This window comes from Pleurodeles waltl, chromosome 5, assembly GCF_031143425.1.
Source record: "Pleurodeles waltl isolate 20211129_DDA chromosome 5, aPleWal1.hap1.20221129, whole genome shotgun sequence".
Taxonomy (NCBI): Eukaryota; Metazoa; Chordata; class Amphibia; order Caudata; family Salamandridae; genus Pleurodeles; species Pleurodeles waltl.
In genome coordinates this window covers 435,379,944-435,404,153 of record NC_090444.1, presented here as the reverse complement: position 1 = coordinate 435,404,153, position 24,210 = coordinate 435,379,944, and the positions used below count along the sequence as shown (strand labels likewise).

Here is a 24,210-nt window from a genome sequence, read left to right as displayed (position 1 = left end):
AAGTCGAGGTGGCAGTGAAACTGCACCCACAGGCCTTGCAATGGCAGGCCTGAGACAAGAAAAAGGGGCTACTTAAGTGGGTGGCACAACCAGTGCTGCTGGCCCACTAGTAGTATTTAATTTACCAGCCCTATGCACATAAAGTGCACCTTACTAGGGACTTATAAGTAAATTAATAGTCCAATCAGGTATGATTCAAGGTTACCATGTTTTAAGGGAGAGAGCATATGCACTTTAGCACTGGTTAGCAGTGGTAAAGTGTGCAGAGTCTAAAAACCAACAAAAACAGTGTCCACAAAGTGGAGGGAGGCAGGCAAAAAGTTAGGGGTGACTACCCTAAGGCTGTCCGGTCTAACAGGTACAATTTTATTCTATCGCACCAGCATTAGCACTCTACAAAGACCAAATGAAGAGTGCTGGTGCAGATCTTTGGGGCCACTGCAACATGATCATCCTAGGGGCAGATTAAAACAATTTCATATTTAACCTTAGTCAGGCACCCTTCTATTGCCCCCGAGATTAGATCTTGCTTTAAAACCGATTATGGAGCTCACCAAGCTGTGTCCTATTTTATATTTGATCCAAGTATGGCGCGCTAATGAATTGAAACCCCGCAGAGATGCCCCCTAGAGATATTATTATTTGCCACATACCCAGAGGATCTCTTGGCTGTCTTAGGTCAAGCAGGCCCTGACTGATCTGGGGATAAGAGACTACAGGCACTTCCCGTTATCTATCTCTGCATTTTTGATGGCTGTTGTTAACCACAGAAATTATGCTGTGTGTCAGTTACTGGGTTTAATAAATGGGACAAACATGCTAAGAACGTGTAGAAGCATCACTAGTAAGCTTGTGGTAATTGCTGTGTTCAAAGTTTTCAGTGGTTCACTAGTTTGTGTATGCTGGTCTCTCTTATCACTCTGCCTGCGTATTCGATAGTCTTAAAAATGATTAAGTGGTGTATATACATTTTAAAATCTCCTTTTACTCTTTCTGATGTGGTTTTATTTCGATTTTAAATGTTGTGTATAGTGATTGTTTTTCTCTTTGATGTCAATGCACTGTATCACTTGTTTTGAACTGATAATATATTGTAATTTGTTTTTATAATTTATGTGTACTTGTCGCCGAATTTTACATTCAATTTGACAATAAACTGAACTGAGTAACCTAACCTTTCTCACTGAAGTGTTTAAATAGCTGAGCGATCAGATGTAAAATCAGTTTCTGAAACAGTTTATCCTATTCTTGGACTTGCCCTCTCATTTTTAGTTGGTAACCTTGTGAAAAGACCACTGTCCATTTCTTGCTTTTAGTGTACTTGTCAGACATCCATCAGGTTTTTTTTCTCTTTCTTATAAAAACGCCTGTCTGATTCCTAATGGCATATACTTCATTTCTTTTTTAAGTATACTGAAAAAAGAGGCACTAAACAGCACTTCTGCATTTTTATGAAAAGATTGGAAAGTAAGATCAAATGTTTTCCTAGCTATAACTATCACAAGAAGTTGAACATTCACTCCTAACTACCAGTCTACTTCAGCTGAAAAGGAGTAAGGTTCCCAAAATGTATACAGCATGAAGTCTTCTCAAATCTGATGGGCCAAAGTTAACGTACTAAGTCTTACAAGATCCAGAAGTCACCTGTTGCACCAAAACCATAAACGTTCTATTTCCAGCTTCTTCTGTTCCCTCATTAGGAGATCTGTAAGAGCGGTTTATTAGAAATACAGCAAATCATAATGTAGTCTCAAATGTCCCTCACATTCCCTTCATCATTGTGTCCTTTACATTGTTCAAAGAGGAGGTGTCAGCAATGAGTGGATGGACAGCTGATGACACTTAAGTATAAAGGAGCTTATTTTTCACCATTGGGCCTTTGCTCTGCAGTTGTAAGAGTTATGCCAAAGGACAATGGTGTGATCCCAGAATATAATGGTACTTATCTCAGATTGTTCAACCACTAACAACAAAGATGCAATAATAAAAAATAATGTATCTGACACTAGAATAAATGGGTGTATGAATGGAAGGCAAATATATTTTCTATGAATGGAGTGCCATCCATGAATCTATGCTATCTATCTTGCTATCTTACTAATATTACTTCAGTTACTTCAATTCAGATATTACAAGTACAAATTGATTTAGAAAGCTTTTCTAACCAGCACTGAGCCACTGCTACCATAAGAAGGCAGCCCCCCAAGAATAATCTTGTACCATCAAAATCCAACAGTCTTTATATGTCATCTAACCTTGCACAATAAAGGAAACTCTAGACCTACTAGATTTCACACACCCTTGTTCCATGTCCCTGCAGGAACAATTTTGATCTTGTGTCTTTGTGCAGGTGACTGAAGTGTTTCCTGGATACACGCAATATCTGGCTAAATGTCATGCAGTCTGAGTCTCACACTTTTATTTGGAGATAAAATCTTTTGTGTTAAATTAGATCATTCTTATCACTTATATTTTCAACTGATTACACTGCAAAGGTGTCAAACAATTTTCTTAAATCTCTTAAACATGAAATGCCCCCCTATTCATGTGAACTCTCCATGCTAAATTCGCTGTAAATCTTTTTGTTTAGACAAGTGTAAGAAGAGAATATGTGAGGCAACTAGTCCACTAACCCACAACTAAAGCACAAGGTATCACAATACACAGACAACCACACCCAGAGCATCATTTAAGCAGAAATTACATATCCCCTGCAGCTTTATGACACAACAAAACCTCAAAAGGGTTCATGATTTCCCACCATGCCCCTACATTAGGGGCACAAGTATTAAACACTACACACACCGGAATTTGAGTCCATATATCTATCAGCTGGGTAAGGAAAACATGTAAGAAAACTCCCTCAACCTTCTTCAATGTTCACCTTTTGGCTGGATCATGACATCATCCTCTATCTCCCCTACTTCCCAATCAGAGTCTGTGCTTCAGCACAAGTTTACCTTTACTCCACTCCCACATTTCCAGCTGAAACCCAATATATTTGCAGTATCACCAAACCCACAAACATCTGTTTACTTTCTAATTCCAAGTGAACAGAAGGCTATGGGAAATGTCCATTTTATTTCAGTTATTTATTCAACATTACCTATAACGAAATGGAACAGAAGTGTAGACTGAATTAGAAAGTGGAAGGAGAAGAATACTGACACAGTGAGATTCCCTGGTCTTGGAAGAACTGGCATTGGCCGCTGGCAATTTAGAGGATGCTTTTGGTAGTCAAGAAAGAATGGAATTTCACAATGCTGTGCCATGAGCCTGCATGCTGCATTTCCTCAAAAGATACATTTGATGCATCTCGTCAAACCCAATAATTTGAGGATGCACATTTGGTGTAAAATGTGCAAAGAGATGGAAAATGAGTCCATTGTGGTCGCAGGTCTCTGTGTCTTCAACAATGTCCATTACTTGTAGAATAACCCTCAGCTGTTTTTTGCAATATCTTAGCAAAACTCCAGAGCTAAAGTGCACATGTCCTTGAGGTCTTCCAACAAAGACGTAACTTGAACCACTTCCTGTCTTGCTTCCTGAAGTGTGGTTCATTACCATCTAATTACAGCTCAAGGATCCACTATATGCCCTCCTTGGCCTTCTTTATTGATCTAGTTGAAGCTTGACTGTCATTGCTGAGTTCCTCTTTAATGTACTTCTCAACTGAGTTAAGGCATCTTATCAGGTTCCCCGTGGTGACCAGAGAAAGCAAGGAGCTTGGATCCACCATCGGAACAAAAACTGGATTCAGAAAGTTAGAATACTGTTCCACCGCAATGGTCCACAACTCTTTCTGTGATTTTTCTGCTTTAGTATCTTATCCTGCATAAGTCCTCTGTAATCAACTTGGTCACTAACTCCAACGTGGTATACAGAAGCTCACGTCTGCTCCAGAATTGCAGATATAGTCCAAGCAAATAACCTTAGGTTGCACCAGTACTTATGGAACCACATCACAAAACACTGTGACAAGACACAAGACCAGAAGACATCGTCCAGATGAGACAGAGGGCCAGTCCGATACAACTGAGGAAATCTCTCCTCCACGCTACCAGAGTTTATCAGAATTTTCAGTATCTTACGGCATACCAAGACATTAAACATGCCAAAACTTTTCAGTATTCAGATGGATCCAGGCAGAACAACTGACATCTTGTAAAGCCAGAAGAGCTTCAGAGGGCTCTCCAAAGATTGGCCTTGCTGTTTTAGGAAAGGAGCCTTCATAATGCCATATTCCTTACTTGGCAAACCTTAATTTGGCAAAATGTGCTATTTAGATGGCTGTTCTTCGCTCTTCTCCACACCTCTTCCACCTTCGTGCTGATATCTTAAACTAATCCTACTTTTAGAAATCATTCTGAATTCAAACTTGGGATTTCGCTGCACCCCCCCTTACATCCTCTAACAGTTTAACACCAATAGCATGTTGTGTGTTGTGATGTAACTCATTCTCAAACTGGCTTTTTGCTAGACACAAAAGCATATATGCACACCCCAAGTCTATTCATTCTCGCTCAGCTAAGCAGTTTCTCTAAAGATGGTATAAATTACACCTCACCCCTAAGGTACGTGAGCATACCTGCATCTGACCCAAAATGAATTGTGTTCCATTATCCAATACCAAAGTCTTCAGAAATCCTTAACAAGAAAAAACAGCTGTAAGAAAATGTTTTACTATAGCAGCATTAAGACACCTAACAAAATATCCATTTCACATGATCATCTATCAATATTACTTCATGTACCCAAACTCCAGAGCCAAGACCTCAAAAGGGCCCAGAAACTTTTACTTTAATGTAACTTAATCCAAATACATGACTAATATTCTAATATAACTTATACTACCAGAATACACTCCTGGGCTACTATTTGGTGGCAACGGTGTTTTTATACTCAACAATATTTTGATGGTTTTATCTGACAACTGTCATACATGAACCCGAATCAATGAGAAGGTCAATGGCAATTCTATCTACATCTCTCTACCACAGGATCACTGCTTGGTTTCATCTATACTTCTTCACACTAACCATCAACACCATGTTGTCCATGCTCACTTGCAACTTGGACTCATTGTTAACCACAATGACCCTTGAGCTTTTGGATGACACTCAACAGACTCCAGCAACACATCCTAATGCACCACGGGTGCTGTATTACTTTATCATGCAGTACAGCATTTAGAACTGGCCATGTGTCTAACTGGCTCCATCTCTCAAACACTGATAACCTGTTCCTCCACAATTTTTATATAACCCTGCTTATTCCCACTTTTTAAAAAAGCACCATGCACAGTTTCATCTAATGTCTTTATGAGCATTTTGGCTTCCTTCTGCAAATTTTCAATAATGTTTGCTAAATAGTCTCAGGCAAAGCAATATTCTTACATGTGATGATTCTTTCCTGTATTTCCCTGATGTTGCATCTCAGCACAAGCTGGTCACAAATTAAGTATTGCGAGTATAACTCAAATTCACAAGGTGCCGCCAAACTTCTAGGTGCAGCCACATGTGCGCTCCCTGGAAAAAACTGTACTGTTCGACAATTATACTATTATAAACATTCAAGGAAAATTGTAATCCTGCAACAGCTTTTTGGGGCTCACCATAATATGGAAGAAGCACAAACAGCATCTTCAAAACTAAAAAAGGAAGGTGAAGGTAAACCCAAGCCTAGCAAAAAATGTTTGAACCGTTCCCACAATGCACCATGCAAACAAGCATAATGAATAAACCTACCTTCTAGAGGGCGGTTTTGGAGGGCTTCTTCATATTCCAAAGAATTTCTTCTAAAATGGTTGAAATGGGGCATTTGCATAGTACAAATGTTCAAACATTATGACTAATAAGACATAGAAACCATGGGTAGTTCATAAGGGAAACTAATGAAATATGCCAAACATTGAGCTGCAATACTTCTCCAAAACAAAAACAAAATCAATAAATCACTATAACAGATGATGTGCTAAGCAAATAGGAATCCATCAAAACCTTCTGCGCTGCTGATAGTAAAATGCTAAATATGGAAGCTTGGTTGATGCTCAAATATGCCAGTGCACATCTCAAAATTCCAGTTGGTCACAGGTAATCATTGATGCTCGACAGGTTCAGTGCTGTTTATTGTGACAGGAAAAGAATCAGTGTTTCGGGGACTGGATGTGGTGCCAATGCTATTTATCAGGGTGCTTCAACGGTGGTAGATTTTTTAAAATCAAATTTGCCCAGGCTTCACAATCAAGTTGTCCACTAGGTTGCAGGTTCCTTTATAAAGTCCTTGTCTTCACAGCACCAGTATGAAAAAACACAAATAATCACAGCTGTTTTGCATGATATGATCCAGCATGCCAGAAAACTGGTTATAAGGGGTATGTATATTGCCACTCTCAAGCCAGAGACCAAAGTGATGAGATATAAGTCACCACAGCACTGACACTGCATTGACTTGCACAGAACCGCTGGTTATCATTTAGTACCCACTTTGCCCAAGTATGTAGAGTACTAGTGGTAGTTACGGCAGAATTCACATTGCGTAGGTATGTGTGGCGCCACTCCCGTGTCAGGATGCACATAGTACATAGGACCACTGGCATGGGTTGAATTTACATACATTCCTTTAGCTTTATTAGAGATCTGTAGTTTACCACAGAGTCTATGTTCAAAGCATAATGAACCATGAGCCTATATGTTTTCTGAACAAGACAAAACATTTAAAAACAAGTTTATTGAAGCTAAATACATAGCAGATTTGCTTTTACATCTATTACATAACTCCCTGATACTAAGCACAAATAATTTTGAAAACGTATTTCATAACTTTTAAATACTCATGCATTTTATATTAATGTTACTCTCTGGTAAATTAATTAATAATTGAATACAGGTCATTCTTCATTTTAATTTGACAGCCAGTGTGGCTTGAAAAAAAACCTAAACTGCTTCATTATTTAAAGATTTATTTCTACCCACTCCAATTTACATTTCTCTTTAGTCATCTTAACCCTCCAGAATAACCTATTCAGACAGATTTGGACTGTATAGGGCTCGACTTGAAAGAGGAATGGTCCACACAGGCTGACTTAAGTGGTAGCTAAATCCAGTATCGCTGACCATTCCTTAATGACTTTATATGCGTTTTGTGAGGCTACAGAGATTGTAAGGCTAATACTTTTGAGACTCGATTTTAGACTCTTGATCCATGCCACGTTTTGAAGACGTTGTGGACATTTGATTCACACCACAAATGTATTTCTATATGTCTGTAAATGCATGACTGACAGCAGATACAGAGCATGGGCAGTGAAAGCCGCTTTGTCTCCACACCGGCTGGTGCACGCAGCAGCTTGTGAATGGTAAGCAAAGCACAACAGCACAGTGCTTTGATGACAGAAGCTACCCATCACTAGATTTTATCCCCAGTAAATGGTGCATACTTATTTTACCAATATTTTAATACTTCGTGACTTATTGCATTGAGGAATCTGTATAGTTTCCCACCCTACTAATTTAATTCCTGATCATTCCACCACAGATTGATGCACTGTCCAGATCTATACATTGCAGGCCCCCTTGTGTTTTTTTTTTACTAGAAAATACAGTCGAGCTGGATACTACACTCGCCTGCCATGAAGAAGATCCACCCACTATGGGCACTGGGTTGAAACACTGATATGCTCTCCTGAGACTAAATAGAAGATATCCTTGAACAAATGTCAATTAGAACTCTATTTTCCCTAATGCCACTTGTACATTTTCGCCATTGCTTTATAAAGAGTCACGAGCATTATTTCCTTTATGGTTTGTAGTTTCTGGATTTCTGTGAACACTCTACAGCACCAAATCATGTGTGTTCTGCAATGCACCATCAGCACAACAATGTCAGCACCTCAAGTTGTGCCAAGTCAAATTTCGGATGTGGTTCTATATACTGCTTATTTTATTTAAGTATTATAAAATCTGTTTTGCTGCATACTCACCTTGCCTAGTTTTCAAGCATATCGAGTATATTATGAATTATTGATTGTTTGGGGTTTTAATTATAATAATATCTAATCATTGTTTCTACATAGAACTTGAGTAAGGCTCATTCTAGCAACCTAACTAAGTCTGGCACCTGGAGGTGGCTTAGGCACTAATATGGGAATTTGGCACATCCTTGTCTGGGCACAACACACTAGCCTGTAGCCCACTGGGGAAAAGCTAAAGTGCCTGTATGCCATGGGTGGCTTCATTTCCTTTTCCTGGGTAAGATTACGGTGACTAAAAAGTCTTGTATGTTAACATTTCCGCAACACTTTCCTAGCTATTACCGATAACCAAAAATGTTTTACAGTTGAGTTATAAGCAAGGGCCAGATGGTACAGACTCGCAAAATGGGAATGCGACTCGCAAATAGGAAGGGGTGTTCCCTTCCTATTTGCGACTCGCACCGCGTTGCAGAATTGCTTTGTGACCACGAACGCGGTCGCAAAGCAATTCGCAGTTACCACCAGTATCACACTGGTGGTAACCCATTCGAAAAAGGGAAGGGGTCCGCAGGGGACCCCTTCCCCTTTGTGAATGTCGCCGGTAATGCTTTATTTAAAAAGCAGACACAGACATGGAGGTCTGCTGTCTCCAGCAGGCCACCATCCCTGTGAGTGCAGGGAATCTCAATGGGGTCGCAAAATGCGACCCACCTCATTAACATTAATGAGGTGGGTCTTTGCGACCCCATTGAGATTCGCAGACGGTGTCTGAGACACCGTTCTGCATCCGATTTTGCGAATCGGAAATTGCGAGTCACACCGACTTGCAATTTCCGATTCGCAAAATCGGAATTTGCTACATCTGGCCCCAAATCCATCTGACTGGAAGATAAGATCACTCCTGCTTAACATGCGCAATTACCGAAGACACTCCTGCAGATTTGTGTTTGATCCAGAGAACTACTGCTGGTGAAGCAAACAAGTAGAAGTTGTTGGCGGAATAAAGGCATGATGCTGATAGTGACAAGTAACATGCAATATCTCATAATGAAAATAATGTTGTAACCAATCAGTATGAGGTGCAGCCCACCACTGATTAAGGAGATACTAACCAAGCATTATACTCCTAATTGCACCACAAACATCTCACTAGCACTGAACACTTGGTTCACAGTTTGCATTCTAGAGTTTTGACATTAAGTTATCCAAATGAATTCAATAAAAGAACAAGTTACTTACCTACAGTAATGTTCTTTCCTGTGGTTACTGTATCTAACTGTGGATTGCTCACCTTGTTAATATTTTCCACGCGTCAGACTGAATTCCCAAACTTAATACAGTACTCCTGCACGCCAGCAGGTGCCATCGTGCAGCTCCTGCTGACATTGTTCCACTCCGGAAGTGACAAGCAGAGCCACCTATAAGCGCCACCTATACACGCCGACATCAGTTTCTTTTCTAGGCAATCCATGCCCTCAGATTTACAGTCCATCGATTGGAATGACCAGTGTGCGTATGTATATATTGGGTAAATGGAGTTCATAGATCAGCTAGACCACAAAAATCATTACCTAATGTAAGCAATTTGTTCTTCTGATGGATACTGTTAACCCCAGATTCCTGACCTTGTGAATACATACAATAGCAGTAACTCCCATGGAAGTGGGCCTGTGAACCGACTCAGACCAAAAAGTCATGCAGGAACACATGGCAAAATGTTCTTCTCAATGGTCCTGACAGTCGAGGCAACAGTATTTTGTGAATGTGATATCTGATGTCCACCGCCTGACAAAAGTCCAGGATGAGTATTCTGCATGCCATGCAATGGTAACAACTTTCTCTCTGGTGGAATGAGCCTGTAAGCCTTCTGCTGACTGCTGCTTAGCCAGTGCATAGCAGATCCTTATGCAGAGAACAATCCATTGTTTTTGCACTGCCTTGCCTTCTTTCCCCAGGCACGATCAATAAAAAGGTTAGTGCCCAAAGGATGCAGCCTCTCTTCTTCCTTATAGGGATGAAGTAGAGCAAAGAATGCAAGAAAGGTGACAGCTGCCCAACATGAAGTGGAGTAACTTTTGTTTTGGTAGAAAGGAAGCTTGAGTACTCAATATCAACTTATCTGGACAGTACGTTGCATAAGGTGGGTTGACATTAAAAGCCTGCAGGTCTCTCACATGCCTAGACAATGTTATGGTTCCTAGAAGACCATCTTCAATATCAGAATTCTTACTGAACAAAAGTGAGTGGCTCAAAAGTCGTGCACATCAAAAAAGTGAACACTGAGTTCAAGTCCAATTGTGGCATCACAAATGGTTTTGGTGGAAATAAATGTTGCAAACCTTTTAAAAATCTCATCACAACAGGTGAGTTAAATAAAAAATGCTGATCCTGTAACAGCAAAAAAAGCCAAAAGATCTGATAAATAGTCTTAACGGGGCCCAAATGAAATCCTTGCTGGGTGAGGGACAGAAAGAACAACAAAACTACAGACAGTTTTGCTTGCAATGGGCCAATTTGTTCGGTGCCGCACCAATCCACATATCTGACCCAATGACTGTCGGACACTGATTTCGTGGATGGCAGCCTTGCTGCCAGGATAACATCAACTGGCATAAATTGATTTTGTGGAAGGCATCCTTATCGCGAAGATGACATTAACGACTTGAGGCGGAATGTTGAAGGAGGTCAACTGCCGCAAATCAATCCCCAAGCTAATTGTGGCCAGGGTGCACTATGATTCCCTACTGCTGTGACAGCAAGCCCTTCTGAAGCGGCAGTTTGACCTGAGGAGAGATGCTCATGCCCAGGATTTCTGAGTATTACACACTCCTGTCTGTTGTCTCTAGAATGACTCTGTTCCATTAGTTTCTGATCTTCAGACCTCTAGGCAGGAGAAGGCACACAGGAGTGGCGAACTCCACTCTAGACGAAAGACATCTGAGAGCGGCTTTGAAAATTCCAGCGCGCAGTGTTCATGCTGCACATTCTCAGAAATGGTGAAAAGATCGGTCCGGGGTCTCCCCATTCTTGGAAGATGCCCTCTGCTACCTCTGGGTGCAAATGCTATTAATGATCCACTAAGTGTCGGCTGCTGAATTTATCCACCCTATCGTTAAGAGATCCCACCAGATGGTCTATCACCAGAAAAATCCCTTGGTGCTCCAGCCAATTGCAAAGGTGCAGAGATTCTCGACACAGGGCCCAAGCCCCCTCACTATCATCCTTGCTGCACTACCACATGGCAGTGGTGTTGTCGTGAGCACCTGCACTAGCCTTCCTTTGATGTTGGAAGGAAGGCCTTCAACTCCAAGAGAATCACCCTCAACAAGTTGATAAGGAAATGAGTCTCTGCCAGAGACCTCTGATCTCCACCTCTGATAGAGGACCTCCTCAACCCACTAGTGATGCATCCGTGACCACCGTCTAAGTTTAGATGGGGTAAGGACAGGGGAATGCCACTGACTCAATCGAGGTCCTGTAGCCACTACTGCAGATCTTTTGCAGTTTCCACAACATCTGAATACAATCAAAAAGATTTCCAAGATGTTAGGTCCATTGGGATTTGAGGTCCTACTGCAGATCCCATATATGCTATTTGGTATGTGTGGCCAGTACGATGAAGGAAGCCAACAACCCCAGTATCCTCAATCATCTGCAATGAGAACCAGGTAACAGGCTGAAACATCTGAATCATAGCCTGAAGATCTATTACTTACCTTTGGTAATGCCTTATCTGGTAGAGACTTGATCTAGCTGCAAATTTCTTACCTTTGATGTTCCCAGGCATCACTTTGGATCCAGAAGATTTTTGTGACCAGAACCCCTGCACGCTGTCAGTTGGTGTCGATCGGGTCCGCGTGCAGCGGCGTCTGCGCTGGGATGATGCTGCAGTACCTATGTAGGCACCACCCAGAAACGCTGTCAGTTACTTTTCACAACTTTTCACGGCAGAAGCACAGCACTATGAAGTGCACTGACCACTGGTGTAAACAACTAGGGCCCTAAAAGGGGTAAGCTCTAGCCCTATAAATCTGTCTGCAGAGCAGCAGAGAGGATGAGTGGGTTGGTAAGTAATCTGCAGCTAGATATAATCTCTACCAGATGAGGCATTACCAAAGGTAAGTAACTTGTTTGTCTTATAAAGACTTTTAGCTGAAGATTCCTTATCTTTGAATAGATACCCAAGCAATAACTCTGCAGAGGTGGGTCTGTGGACCAATTGCGAACAAGAAAGTCCTGTGAACGGAACAGACAAAGTGCCCATCCCTATGGACCGGACTGTCCAAGCAGTAGTGCATGGTAAACATGTGCAGAGATGCCTGAATTGCTGACTGGCAGATGTCCCTGACTGGAACTCCGCGTGTTAATGCAGAGGTCGCAACTTGCTGTGGTGGAGTGAGCTTGCAAGCTGATTTTAATTCAGAGCACAACCCAACTAGAGATGGTCCGCTTCAACACTGTTCTACCTTTCTCCATACCATCATACCCCAAAAAGAATTGGTCGTCCATCTGGAATTCTTTTGTTTGATCAAAGGAGAACAACAACGCTCTTTTTGAGTTCAGACGGTCGAGTCTCTCCTCTTCTTTAGAGGGATGTTGAGGAGCGACAAAAGTAGCCAGTGTGATTGATTGGCCTACATGAAATTAGGTGATAACTTTCGGCAGAAAGGAGGCCCGTGTGCGAAGCACCAATCTGTCAGGATAGACAGAGAGGTAAGGTGGCTTAGATGATAAGGGGTGCAGCTCACTTACTATGTCTGCAGATGTAATTTCCACAAAAAGGCTGTTTTCAAACTCAGAAGCCTGAGAGGACAATTGGGGAGAGATTCAAAGGGAACATACATTAAGAATGTTAAGGCCAGATTGAGATTACACTTAGGCATTGTAGGAAGCTGGCTTTTTATGTGGTGTACCAATGAAGGGGTACACCATGCAAAAAGTCTAGATGACTTTTATTGGTTTACAGGGACTTGCTAGTAATTCCAAGTGCTCTACTTGTGGCAATGTGGTCGAGCAGTTTAGGCTTATCAGAGGTAAGTGTTAAGTATGTGTTGTACATACAGAGTCAATATATGAGAGACACTCTAAAAAAAAAAAAAAACAATTCCGAGAACAATTTAGAAAAATAACAGTCTTTATACATATTTTGAGACCAAGATTATCGATATTGGGCATTATAGATTTTTACAGGTAGTACAGTAGAAAATCACAGCTGTCAGATTTGTGGCATCAGCCTTGAACGTGGTAATGTTATCTTATAGGAGAAACATGCACTGCACTGAAATGCTTGCAAACAGTTTTCCAGGTTCTTCTCCTGGTCTTAAGGGGTTAGGTGTGTCCAGGTGTAGAGATACTGGTTGCATTGGTAGCCTTGAGTGCTACGCGGTACAGTCAATGGAGAAGTGTCTATAAAAGAAAAATTCTGCAAGTGGGTACCGGGGGACCAGTCTGGTAGAACCCACCAGGGGGCTCAGCTTTTGGAGGTCCCTGTAGCCTAAAGACACAGTCGGCTGATTTGGACCTAAGCTACGGGGCTTGGGTGCAGAGGTGTTTTGTCCGGCTGGTCATTCGAGTCAGCGGCTTTTACTTGGTGGCCTTGAGAGGGAGAGAAAACAACACTGCAGGGCTCCTCTTGCTGATGACCATGAATATCTTGATGTCTCTTGTCGGCAGGTCGGTGCAGGCGCTGGTGGTGTCTGGGATAGACACTCAACAAGCCTTGGTGCTTACAAGGGCTCTGGTACCCCAGGTATTGGTGCAGGGGGGATCCGGGAAGGCTCAGCATCTCAAGACTTGGTGAAGCAACGGGCTGACCTTTGGGAGTCTCGATGTCCTCCTCATGAGAAGTCGCTCCCTCAGTGGATCCGACGATCAGCAAAACAGTGAACTGAGCAGATTCAGCTGGTGCCTGCAAATACAGGGAGATGGCTCCTCCATCTCAAGGGCAATGCTGCTTGGTTGGTGAAGTACTGGACAGATCTCCAAGGGTGTGGGAGGCTAATCAGTGGCAGGGCAAGTAATTTCTTGCAATTGTCAGGAGAGCAACAGCCAGGCAGAGTTTGATGCCAATTTCAGTGCTGGTCCCCAGTTCTTGCGTTGTTGGCTCTTTTTGGTCCTTCTTCTGTTCCTAGGTAAATCTCAAGTTCTGGTGTCACAGGGACCCCTGAATTTAGGGTCGTTTAGGGGAGTGTGGGGTAGTAATCAATGGCCTACTTACCCCTGGGGTGACTATACCCTCCAGATGACCATGTCTTGTGGAAAGTGGGCCTTTTCCTGACCCAATCTTCCTAGTCTTACATAAAAAAGATGGTGAAAGCTTTCCTCGAGGGCGTCCTTCAGATAACCCCCCTTAAGAGTGTGACTAGTCTGTAATTGGAACACACCTCCTGAGTAACTCATTTCCTGCCTGCTCTGGTGCCAAATAGACCTAAGGGCAGAGGATGGCGTTCCCCAGGACTGGAGAATAGCCGGGGTTGCATATCAAAGGCAGCAGGGGCTTTGAAGTCCCTGGCCCTGATATGCTAAATTGCTAGACATCCTGCTGGAGGAGGTGTGATCACCTACTTCCAGAGCAGGCACTGTTTCTGACCTCTCAGAGAGCAGGTTCTAACCTACAGGGGGTCAAAAACACGTGTGTGGGGGCAGGCTGGTCAATACCAGTCAGCTAACACACTAAGAGGCTGATAGATTTTCAGGGGGCACCTCTAGGGGGGGCTTTGGGTGCATGTCATAATAAATCCAATACTAGCATCAGTACAGATTTATTAAGATGAGGTGTTTGATACATTGGTAGTGAACCCAGCAAATGCAGTAGTCCAGAGGTCGGAGACAACAGCTTGGGTCAAGCCTGCCTTCAACAGCCAGTTATCGAGAAAGGGGAAGACTAACATCCCGATCTCCGAAAGTGAGCTGCGGCCACTGCCATCACCTTGGTGAACATCCGAGGGGCGCTGGAAAGGCCAAATTGAAACACAGAGAACTGAATGTGCTTGTGGCTTACTGTGAACTGCAGGTAAAATCTGTGGGCAGGCAGGATGGGAATGTGGAAATAGGCGACCTGCAAGTCCAACGCATTCATCCAGTCTTCTGGGTCCATGGCAGACAAGACCTGAGCCAATGTGAGCATTCTGAATTTCTCCTTCTTGAGGAAGAGGTTGAGGATTTGGAGATATAAAATAGGATGAAGTCCCTTGTCCTTTTTGGGAACCAGAAAGTAGTGGGATAGCTACCACTTCCTACTTCTGGCAACAGAACCCTCCCTATAGCACCTTGGTCTAGAGAGCTACGGCTTCCTAATGAAGAAGGGACAGATGAACCTCCGTCAGCCAGTCGTGAGATGGTGGCATGGAGGGAGTGGTAGTCTCGAAGGGGGAGTGAGTAGCCCCTTCGGACAATCTGCGACTCCCACCTGTCCGATGTTATGGACTGCCTGTGGGGAAAGTGATGGTGAATCCTACCGCCAACTAGGTGCCCATGATGATAAAAAAGCAGATTAGGAAGGCATGGAGGCTGCAGCTGCTGGGGTGGGGGTAAGGGAGTGGACTGATAGGACCCTTGGATACCTGACCCACGAGGCTTGTGAGTACTGCGCCCTTCCCAACACAGAGGTTAGGGAGATTGCATGGCTCTGTGGCTGGGAGAGAATTACCATGGCTGGAAGTCCCTTCTTTAGCTACGAAAGGCAGATTGGGGATGACGGGGGCCGCTGAGAGGCCCAAGGACTTGGCTGTAGCCCGAGAATTCTTAAAGCACTCCAGCACAGAATCTGCCTTGTCTCTGAAGAGACGGGTGCTATCGAAGGGGATGTCCATAAGGGAAGCTTGAACAGCCCCCCAAAAAAGACTTCCTTAACCAGGCCTGGTGCCTCAGGGCCACCGTCGATGAAACCGCTCTGCCCAATGAGTCAGTTGTACTGAGTCCACATCAAATTGTGAACTTTGCTGCATCTCTCCAATCTGCAACAGCATGAGGGAGTAAAACCCGGCTCTCCTACAGGATATGTGTCAGCACTTGAGCAACTGCGTCCCACAGAGTGTTGGGGTAACGGGCCAAAAAGCATGTGGTGTTCACAGACTGCAATGCAAGGCTGGCAGAACAAAACAACTTCTTCCCCAAAGAGTCCAGACTTTTGGATTCCCTATCCAGGTCGGCGGTAGGGAATGGACGTTGTAATGATGAGGCTTAGACTCCCAAGCTCTATGGGGTAGGGTGTTGGGTGAGGAAGTTTGGGTCTCCTGGGCGATTGTCCTCTTCACAAAAGCCCCTATGTTGGGTTTGGAGCACGTCCCCAACAGGACATCAGTAAGTGGGTCACTGCATTGGACTATGGGTTCTGACAAGGAAACTCCTGGTTGCAATACCTCGGTTAAGATGTTAACTCTTGACTGCTATGAAGAGCAACTAAAAGTCAAGGACCTCAGCCACCCTACGCACCACTGTCGCATATGAAGCTCCCTTCTCCATAGCCATGGTAGGGGGAGAAAGCAGATCAGTATCTGGAGAAGTATCCAGTCGACTGGCTTCACCCAGGTCCTCTCACCATTCCATAGTTGGGACTTCTCTGAAGTGCTGGTATTCTGCAGGGTCTGACAACCACTCCCATTCCTCCCCAAGGCCTAACCCAAGGGAATAGGACTCAGGGTAGGATCTAGGAAGCAAGGTTCCTGCTGGTGTTGAATACATCGTTGTGCAACGCCCCTCCAGTTACGTGTTGGGGATCACAATGAAGATGGCGATGTCGGTGGGCGCCAGGAGCGCCGACATCAGCACTGGCACCAAGGAAGGTCGAGTTGGTATGATTGGTGCCGGCTCAGGTCCAAGAATGGATCGCTGGAGGCCCACTGAAGCCGAGGCCAAAGGCGTGGAGCCAGATGGGGCCCCCTACGACCATGCAGGGCCCAAAGGTACATCGGATGGGTCAGGCCACCCAAAAATGAGTCAGATGACCTCATAAAACTTCTTCAGCTGGGCGGAGGTCACTCCAGCACCCGAGAAAGTGGGGAGGCGTGGAGTTGGCACAGGCTCCGAGGAACCAGGCCTTGAATGTTGATGCTCCCTTGTCTTGTCAGCCGACAAACAAGGCGTAGTCTAAGACCGCTGCAACTTCTTGCGCCTCAACTTCCCCGACCGTTTTGACGACTTGGAGCAGAAATTTATAACTTGGGGCTCTGCGACTGGTCACAGGACCTTCCTCTCGACCAGGACCTTGATTTATGCAGAGACGCATGGCGGGCCACCATGAGTTTTAGGGACTGCTCCCTCAAAGTCTTCGGGTACCAGGGATGGCAGACACCACAGGCAGACAAGGTGCACGTCTGTCACAACATCAGCCGATGAGAGGCTCCACAGGGCTTGAATCCTGTCTTCCTACATGACATGATCTATACACCAGAAGGAAATCCTCAAAGATTCTTGACAAAATATCAAAAAAGCCAGTCAAAAATATGACTGAGAGGTAGCTCTTCTCCAGATCACTGCTGGCTGGCACGGCAAGAAAAGAAATGACATCAACGCATCTGAGTGGTGCCTATATCCTATATAGGTACTGCAACATCATCCCAGCACAGGCAATGCCAATGACGCATGTGGATTATCAGATTACCCTGTACTCTTTGCTCCAGGGAAAATGCCAACATTATCCTGCATACAGTATACCTCCAATGAACAGGAGCCTCTGCGAAGGAATCAATGGAATAGTAAACCCCATCAATGTTGGCTGTCACTTAGAGATGGTGGACGACTGCATGGGGGGAGCCCGCCCTCAACAGTCAGTCATCCATGTAGGGAAGACTGGTACCCCCGACCTCTGAATGTTTGCTGCGACCACCACTATCACTTTTGTGAACATCTGAGGAGTGCTGGGGCACAGGCCAAAGGGGAGGGCTGTGAACTGAAAATGCATCTAACCCACCGCAAACAGCCGGTAGCACTTGTGAGCCAGCAGGATGATGGATAAGAAAATAGGCATCCTGCAGGTCAATGCCACAATTCAGTCTCCAGGGCAGACAGAATTTGGGCTAGCATGAGCATCTTAAGTTAACCCTCCTGCAGGAAAGCTGTGAGGGCAAAGTTCTTAACAGGGCCAACGCCTCCATCCTTTTTGGCACAAGAATTAGTAAGAGTAACACTGAGCCTGTTCCCACCGAGTCCGGAATTTTTTCTATGGCACATTTGTCAAAATAGTCTGCACTTCCTGCTGAAAGACGGACAGATGGCCTTCCGTTAGCTGTCCTTAAGGTGGCGGAAGATGTGGCGAGGTGGAAAGTAATGGGAGGGTGTAGCCCTGATGCACAGTTTGGAGAACCCACTTGTCTGAAGTCAATGCCAGCTACACTTGGAGAATATATCAGATCTTGCCTCTGACAGAGTGGATGTGTGCCGGCAAGAACACAATAAAAGTGGTTTTCCAGCTGAAAGAGGGGCAGTGGACTGAGCTGCACGTTGGCACTGCTGTCCTGAGCATTGTATTTGAAAACTGTGGCCTCAGCCACTAAAGAGCTGAAAAGACTGTTGGGCTGACAAAGGAGTCTGACGTTGGCAAAATCAGAACCCCCAACCGTTGTCACAGAGAGTGCAAAATTGCTAGTGGGGTGGTCTTGTGGGAGCAGAACGACCATCAAGGCCGGAACTATTTCTCTAGCACATTTGTCAAAAATAGCCTGCACTTCCTGCTGCAAGGAGGACAGCTGGCCTTCTGTCAGCTGTCCTGAAGGTGGCGGAAGGTGCTGCAAGGTGTAAAGGAATGGGAGGGTGTAGTCATGTTGGACAATTTGGAGGACACCCACTTGTCTGAAGTCATTGCAGGATACCCTTGGAGAACATATCAGATCCTAGCTCTGACAGAATGGATGTGTGCTGGTGAGAACACAATAAGAGTGGTTTTCTGGCTGCAGGAAGGGTGAGGGAGCTGAGCTGCATGTTGGCCCCTGAGCATTGTCTCTGAGCATTGTCTCTGAGAACTATGGCCTCAGCCACTAAAGAGCTGAAAAGCCTGTTGGGCTGAGGAATCTGGGGTTGGCAAAATCAGAATCCCAAACTGTTGTCATTGAGAGGGCGAAATCGCTAGTGTAGTGGTCTCCTGGGAGCAGAAGGACCAAAGGAATCTGTTGTGGCTCTGCTCTCCTTTTCCCTGTTCCAGGGCCAAGACCACTTCTTCACTAGAGAGGCAAGAGATGTCAAACAGCATGTCCATTAAGGATGCCTGGACGTCCCTGAAGAAGTCCGTAGACCTCATCCAGATGGGGCACCAGAGCCACAGTAGTGTCCACTGCCTGATCTAAACAGTTGATTCCATCCAAAGCAGAACGTATGAGAAACTTCGCAGCATCGCAACCTCTTGAATAGCCTGATAAGGGATGCCAGAAGGTTGTCCGAAACAAGCGGTATAACTTGTGACACTATATCCTCAAGGGCAAAAGAGTAGCGGCCTAGCAGACAGCTGACATTCACTAATCTCAGGGCAAGGCTTGCGGAGGAGAGAATCCATTTTCTAAATGTCTATTTTTCAGATTCATGATCAAGTGAAGTGGAAGGAAAAGCATTGGGAATGACCTTGCTTGTGGATCCCTGCACCGCCAAGCTCTCTATTATCGAGTTTATGGTAAGAAAGGCTGAGTCAACTTGTGTGGGATGATGGTGAAGAGTAACCTGCCTATAAACAGTTGGACCTGAACATGGTTTCGACCATGTGCCTAAAAGGCTATGCATAAGGACTTCATTAAATGGTAATAGATGATTAAATCTGAAGAAGCCTGGCCTGGCTGAAGTTAGCACACTGGTCTTCACTTCCACGGGGGGTAGTCTAGCACTTCTGCTGGCCTCCACCTAACAAATACTAAGGAGGCGCTGGGGTAGACACTAGGACTGTATCTGTAGATAACTGGCCAGGGGATGGCACCAAGACCGAAGTTCACATTGGAGTCAGTGCTGGAACCCATATGGATTAAAGGGGCACAGATAAAGGCAGACTTGCTGGCAGATGTCCGGCTGGAGGCCCCTGCAGACCCTTGAGGCCTGAAGGCATACTAGAGAGAGCTAGTAAAATACTGAAAATGTGCAGCACAGTCTCTCTGAAGGCCTCTACTTGCTGCAACACTGCCAACATACCTGGACATTGATGTGCATGGAACCAGACTCGAAACTGGCCCTAATGGAGACCAGGCATGACACAGGGAGACCTGTTGAGGCCATTGCGCCCACTCTGGAGTCCAAGAGAGGTGGGAAGGAGCCAAATCCTGCTTCAATTTCTTGTACGTTTTCTTGGATTTACCTGAAGATATCGACTGTGACAATGATCTGCTGCAGGAATGACCTCAAGAGTGGAACAGGACCTTCCCTTCTACTTTGACTGGTTATGAAATAGAGTCTTGTGTGTTTGGCAACGTAAAGTTTAGGCGCACGGTCCTGTATGACATCTGGGTTCATTTGGGCGCAGTCGCCACAGACCCTATGGTCGTGCTCCGACCCAAGCCCCAGAAGCACACTTTGTGAGGGTCAGTCACAGACATCCCTTTATGACAATCCCTACACTGTTTAAACCCTAAAGTCTTAGGGGATCACATTTTCCCTTGCACATTCGAAAATTGTGCACATTTCTGATCTAAAGAGCAAGGAGAAGCTTCGGATCCCCATTGGTAAGCCTTGAAAGAAAGGAACTGACATTAGTGCACATAGGTGGCACTCACATGTGGCTCCACTCTGCACTTCCAGAGCAAAAAGACATCAGCATGGAGCACTACCAGTGTGCAGATACACTGCTTTAAAGTTTCCGGATCCAGTTGGACGCCAGAGGAACAGTAATAAGGTCAGGAATGTACGGTTAGAAGTATCCATCAAAGTAAAAAAAAAATGTTTTAATAAGTGATAGTCACCTTCCTGATACAACTGGAAAAATCCAACAACTTGAATTCTTTGTGGAAACTTTAAAAACATTCTAAGAAAATTTAGGACGACCATAGAGAAGACTAAGGCCCTCATTACGATCGTACCGCCAACAGGCTGGTGGTACAATTCGCCATATTTTGACCGCGGCGGGGACCGGCGGTTTTCCGCCATCGTTGTCCCGGCGGTTATAATCTGCCAGGGCAGCGCTGCTTGCCTGGGGATTATGACTTCCCTTCCCGAGACCGCCATGGAAAGGCTGGCGGGAAGGGGAGTTGCGGGCCCCTGCACTTGGCATGGGCAGTGCAGGGGCCCCCAGGTACAGCCCCACCATGTGCAGACAGTGAAAAGCACGACGGGTGCAGCTGTACCCATCACACGGCCGCAACACCTACCGGCTCCATTAGGAACTCTGTTTCCACCCGCCAGCCCAGCGGGGATGTTGAAATGCGGCTGGTGGGTTTGCGGCCGCATGGCGGTTCAACCTTGGCGGGCGGCCTCTGCCACCCGCCAGGGTTGTAATGAGGGCCTAAGTTCTCATGTGGCTGCACTAGTCTTGGGGCGGATAAAGGAGATTTCTTTCACATGATATGGCTATGTCCCCAGATTCCAAAAAATCAGTGTAAGGTTATTCACATTCTATCCACTGTTTTGGGACGACTCACACTATTTTCACCCAAAATTATACTTATCAGTGTGAGCAAGGAAACTGGAAGCACAAGGGGTGGTGGGTCTTGGTGAGTATTGTTACAATCCTGGCCTAAAGAGACATAACTAGACATCAGAAATCAATGACTGCCTCTGCACATGCGGCCTGTTTGACTGCTAGGGACAGGTGCTCGAAAAAGGAGGAGACAATTTATCAATCCAAAGGATGCCCAAACAAACACAAAAAATATGGTGACCGTGGCACTGAAAATGAAAAAGAGCTGAGGTTCTCTAGCGCACATTGGTTAAGCTATCATCTTGGAAAAAATGGCAATCTATTACAATGTGTCAATACCTGTATTAAATACAACTATTCGTTTTGGTTATTGTTGTTGAGAAAAATAATTTTAGAAAAAAGAACTTCTCGTGGGGAGGTCAGAAAGAGAAAAAAAATATGTGTTGAAAGCACTGGTAGCACGGAGCTGGTGCCAGTTAAGTGGAAGGGAAGAGAGTGTATAGACAGTGAAATCTGTTTTGTGCCTGGGAGGTCTGAATGGAAAATATTTAATTGGTGGTAATGAAAAGACAGCACTTAAGCACACAGAACGTCGCTTCATATCACATCTATGTTTTGGTTCAACCATACCTTCAGCAAAACCTCAAATGAGGTTCTTTGCGCTAATCTCAAAGGCAAAATATGTGTTACGAGAGGTATTTTACCCGCTAACGCGGTTCTAACAGGATACAACTTTAAACCTAAGGTCACAACCTCCAGAGAGGAAATAACTCCCTGAATTCTGGTAGACAACGGGTCAGGCAGAAGTGACTGCAAAAATGCTGTTAAAAGAGCAGCAAACAATTTTTCTTTGAAGGGTGTGGCCACAGCCAATTTTCCAATGGACCAGGAATCCAGTGTTGAGAAAACAGCCCGGAGTGTACATACTGGGTAGTGAGCAGGTACACATTAAAGTTTAGATGGTGTGCAGCGAACACAGAATGATTACATTAGGAGCAGGCAACTTCTAATGCCGACTTTGGCACACATTATGAATGCTAAAAACCATGACACGCTTGAATCAATAATGCATCAGACACGAACTGCAGGAAGCGACATACCTTCTGTGAGCCCGAGTTATGACTTTACAAAACAGCCTCGCCTGCCCAAAAATTAATAAAGGCCTGCAGAGAAGACCAAATTCAAGTTATGCTTTGTGTTCTCAGCAGTCCTTACCTTTTTGTTGTTCTCTTTAATATCTTGAGGATTCAAGGACTTGTAGTCACTAGGGAAGAAAAGAGCACAGTCGGTATCCATAGCGTTTGAAAAGCTGCAGTTTTAAAACAAGTTGAATTAAAACATTTGACATACAACAATAGCATTCAATCACTAGCGGTTTCACGGCAATTCAATCAAGGAAACTAATAGCGTGGAAAATTAAAGAGAAACAATAAAAGAAGGGGGAAAGGAGAACAGCTATTACGCGTTTTAACGCCTGAAGCCTTCTATCTAACAACAAAGTTCAGGAGAGGGCCGGGGGCTCGCCGTGACGACCAAATTTACCAGGCGGTAATCCCTTGTTGTCAGAGCACAAAGAGCTGCGGGCTCATTTGTCTCATCTCATTTCAACAATAACAGAATTTTCATAATCATCTTGTAAGTCAGTTCTTTGTACGAGATTAGGAAGGGAAATAAATCATTTTTAAAAAGAGCAATGGGCTTACATGGGGGATAAAACCAAGGATGTAATTTGCACATTCATTTCTTCCCAAAAAAATGAAAACGCATATTTCCGAAGTGAACAGTACTCCAAGCATTCTTTAGAATTGTCCCCCCCCCCCCCAAGAAAGTCAGGTTGGGTGGGGACCGAACTTACATTAAATCTGGTCTGAAACGGTGTAATATTGCACAGAAGGCCAGGCCATTCCGCCACGATGTGGTAAAATTGGTTATCTTTACTCCTCTGTAGGGCTTCGTAACTTCTTTACACCAGACCAGCAGTGATTGACTAGCATTTGGCTTTCTCCCCAAAATAGGACTCGGTATCGGGCTTGGCTGCAGAGAAACAACAAAACAAGACATAAAAGAAATTACTGGCAGGTGATAATTGACATTAATTGACCTCAATAGTCGATCTGCATCCTTTGATGTCTGGTAATGTCATTCGAAGCTGTCATTGTACAATGGCGCAACCTGCAAGAGACACATCTCTGGAGTTATTATCTTCAGTTCTTGCCCTTGGCGCTCGCCCTGAAGAGAGTGGATGCGCAGAATTACTAGAAGGGCCTCTAAGAACAGGCTGAGAGCGGCCCGGGTTGAAGTGCTTTCGCAGTACAGTCTGGGCATGCTACACACCCTCAGAAATATGCTTCGAATGAGGTAATGGACAGGCACTCTTTTCACTTTTACAGAGCAAAGGTATTCCGGCTCGATCAAAAGGCAGGCCCGGGAAGGTCAAAGCTGCTCTCGGGTTTCCAGCACATCAAAGTCATTTCACAGGGCATTCTATTACAAACACCCGGTAGTACAACCAAGCGCGCAATATACGCAAGGCGCTTTATTCACTTCTAAGCAACTCTTACTGTATTCATCAGAACTGCTACTTTTTTTTTTAGAAAGATTGGGGCCCATTTTCAATTTTGGTTTAACTTTTAATAACACAAACCAAGACCAAGAGAATATCCGGGCACTTTCCAAAGGTCATATACAAGCGTGC

The 24,210-nt window shown here is 44.5% G+C and overlaps 1 protein-coding gene across 6 annotated transcripts in view; it reads right to left on the bottom strand.

Moving 5' to 3' along the window:
- EHBP1 (EH domain binding protein 1) overlaps positions 1-24,210 on the bottom strand; it is a 1,526,717-nt gene that overhangs the window by 645,216 nt on the left and 857,291 nt on the right. For all 6 annotated transcript variants that reach the window (XM_069234213.1, XM_069234209.1, XM_069234211.1 and 3 more), the window contains 2 exons: positions 23,371-23,549; positions 22,731-22,779 (listed from right to left, as the gene is read on the bottom strand). In XM_069234213.1, the coding sequence (XP_069090314.1) occupies positions 22,731-22,779; positions 23,371-23,549 (228 nt within the window). The remainder of the gene's footprint in view (positions 1-22,730; positions 22,780-23,370; positions 23,550-24,210) is intronic.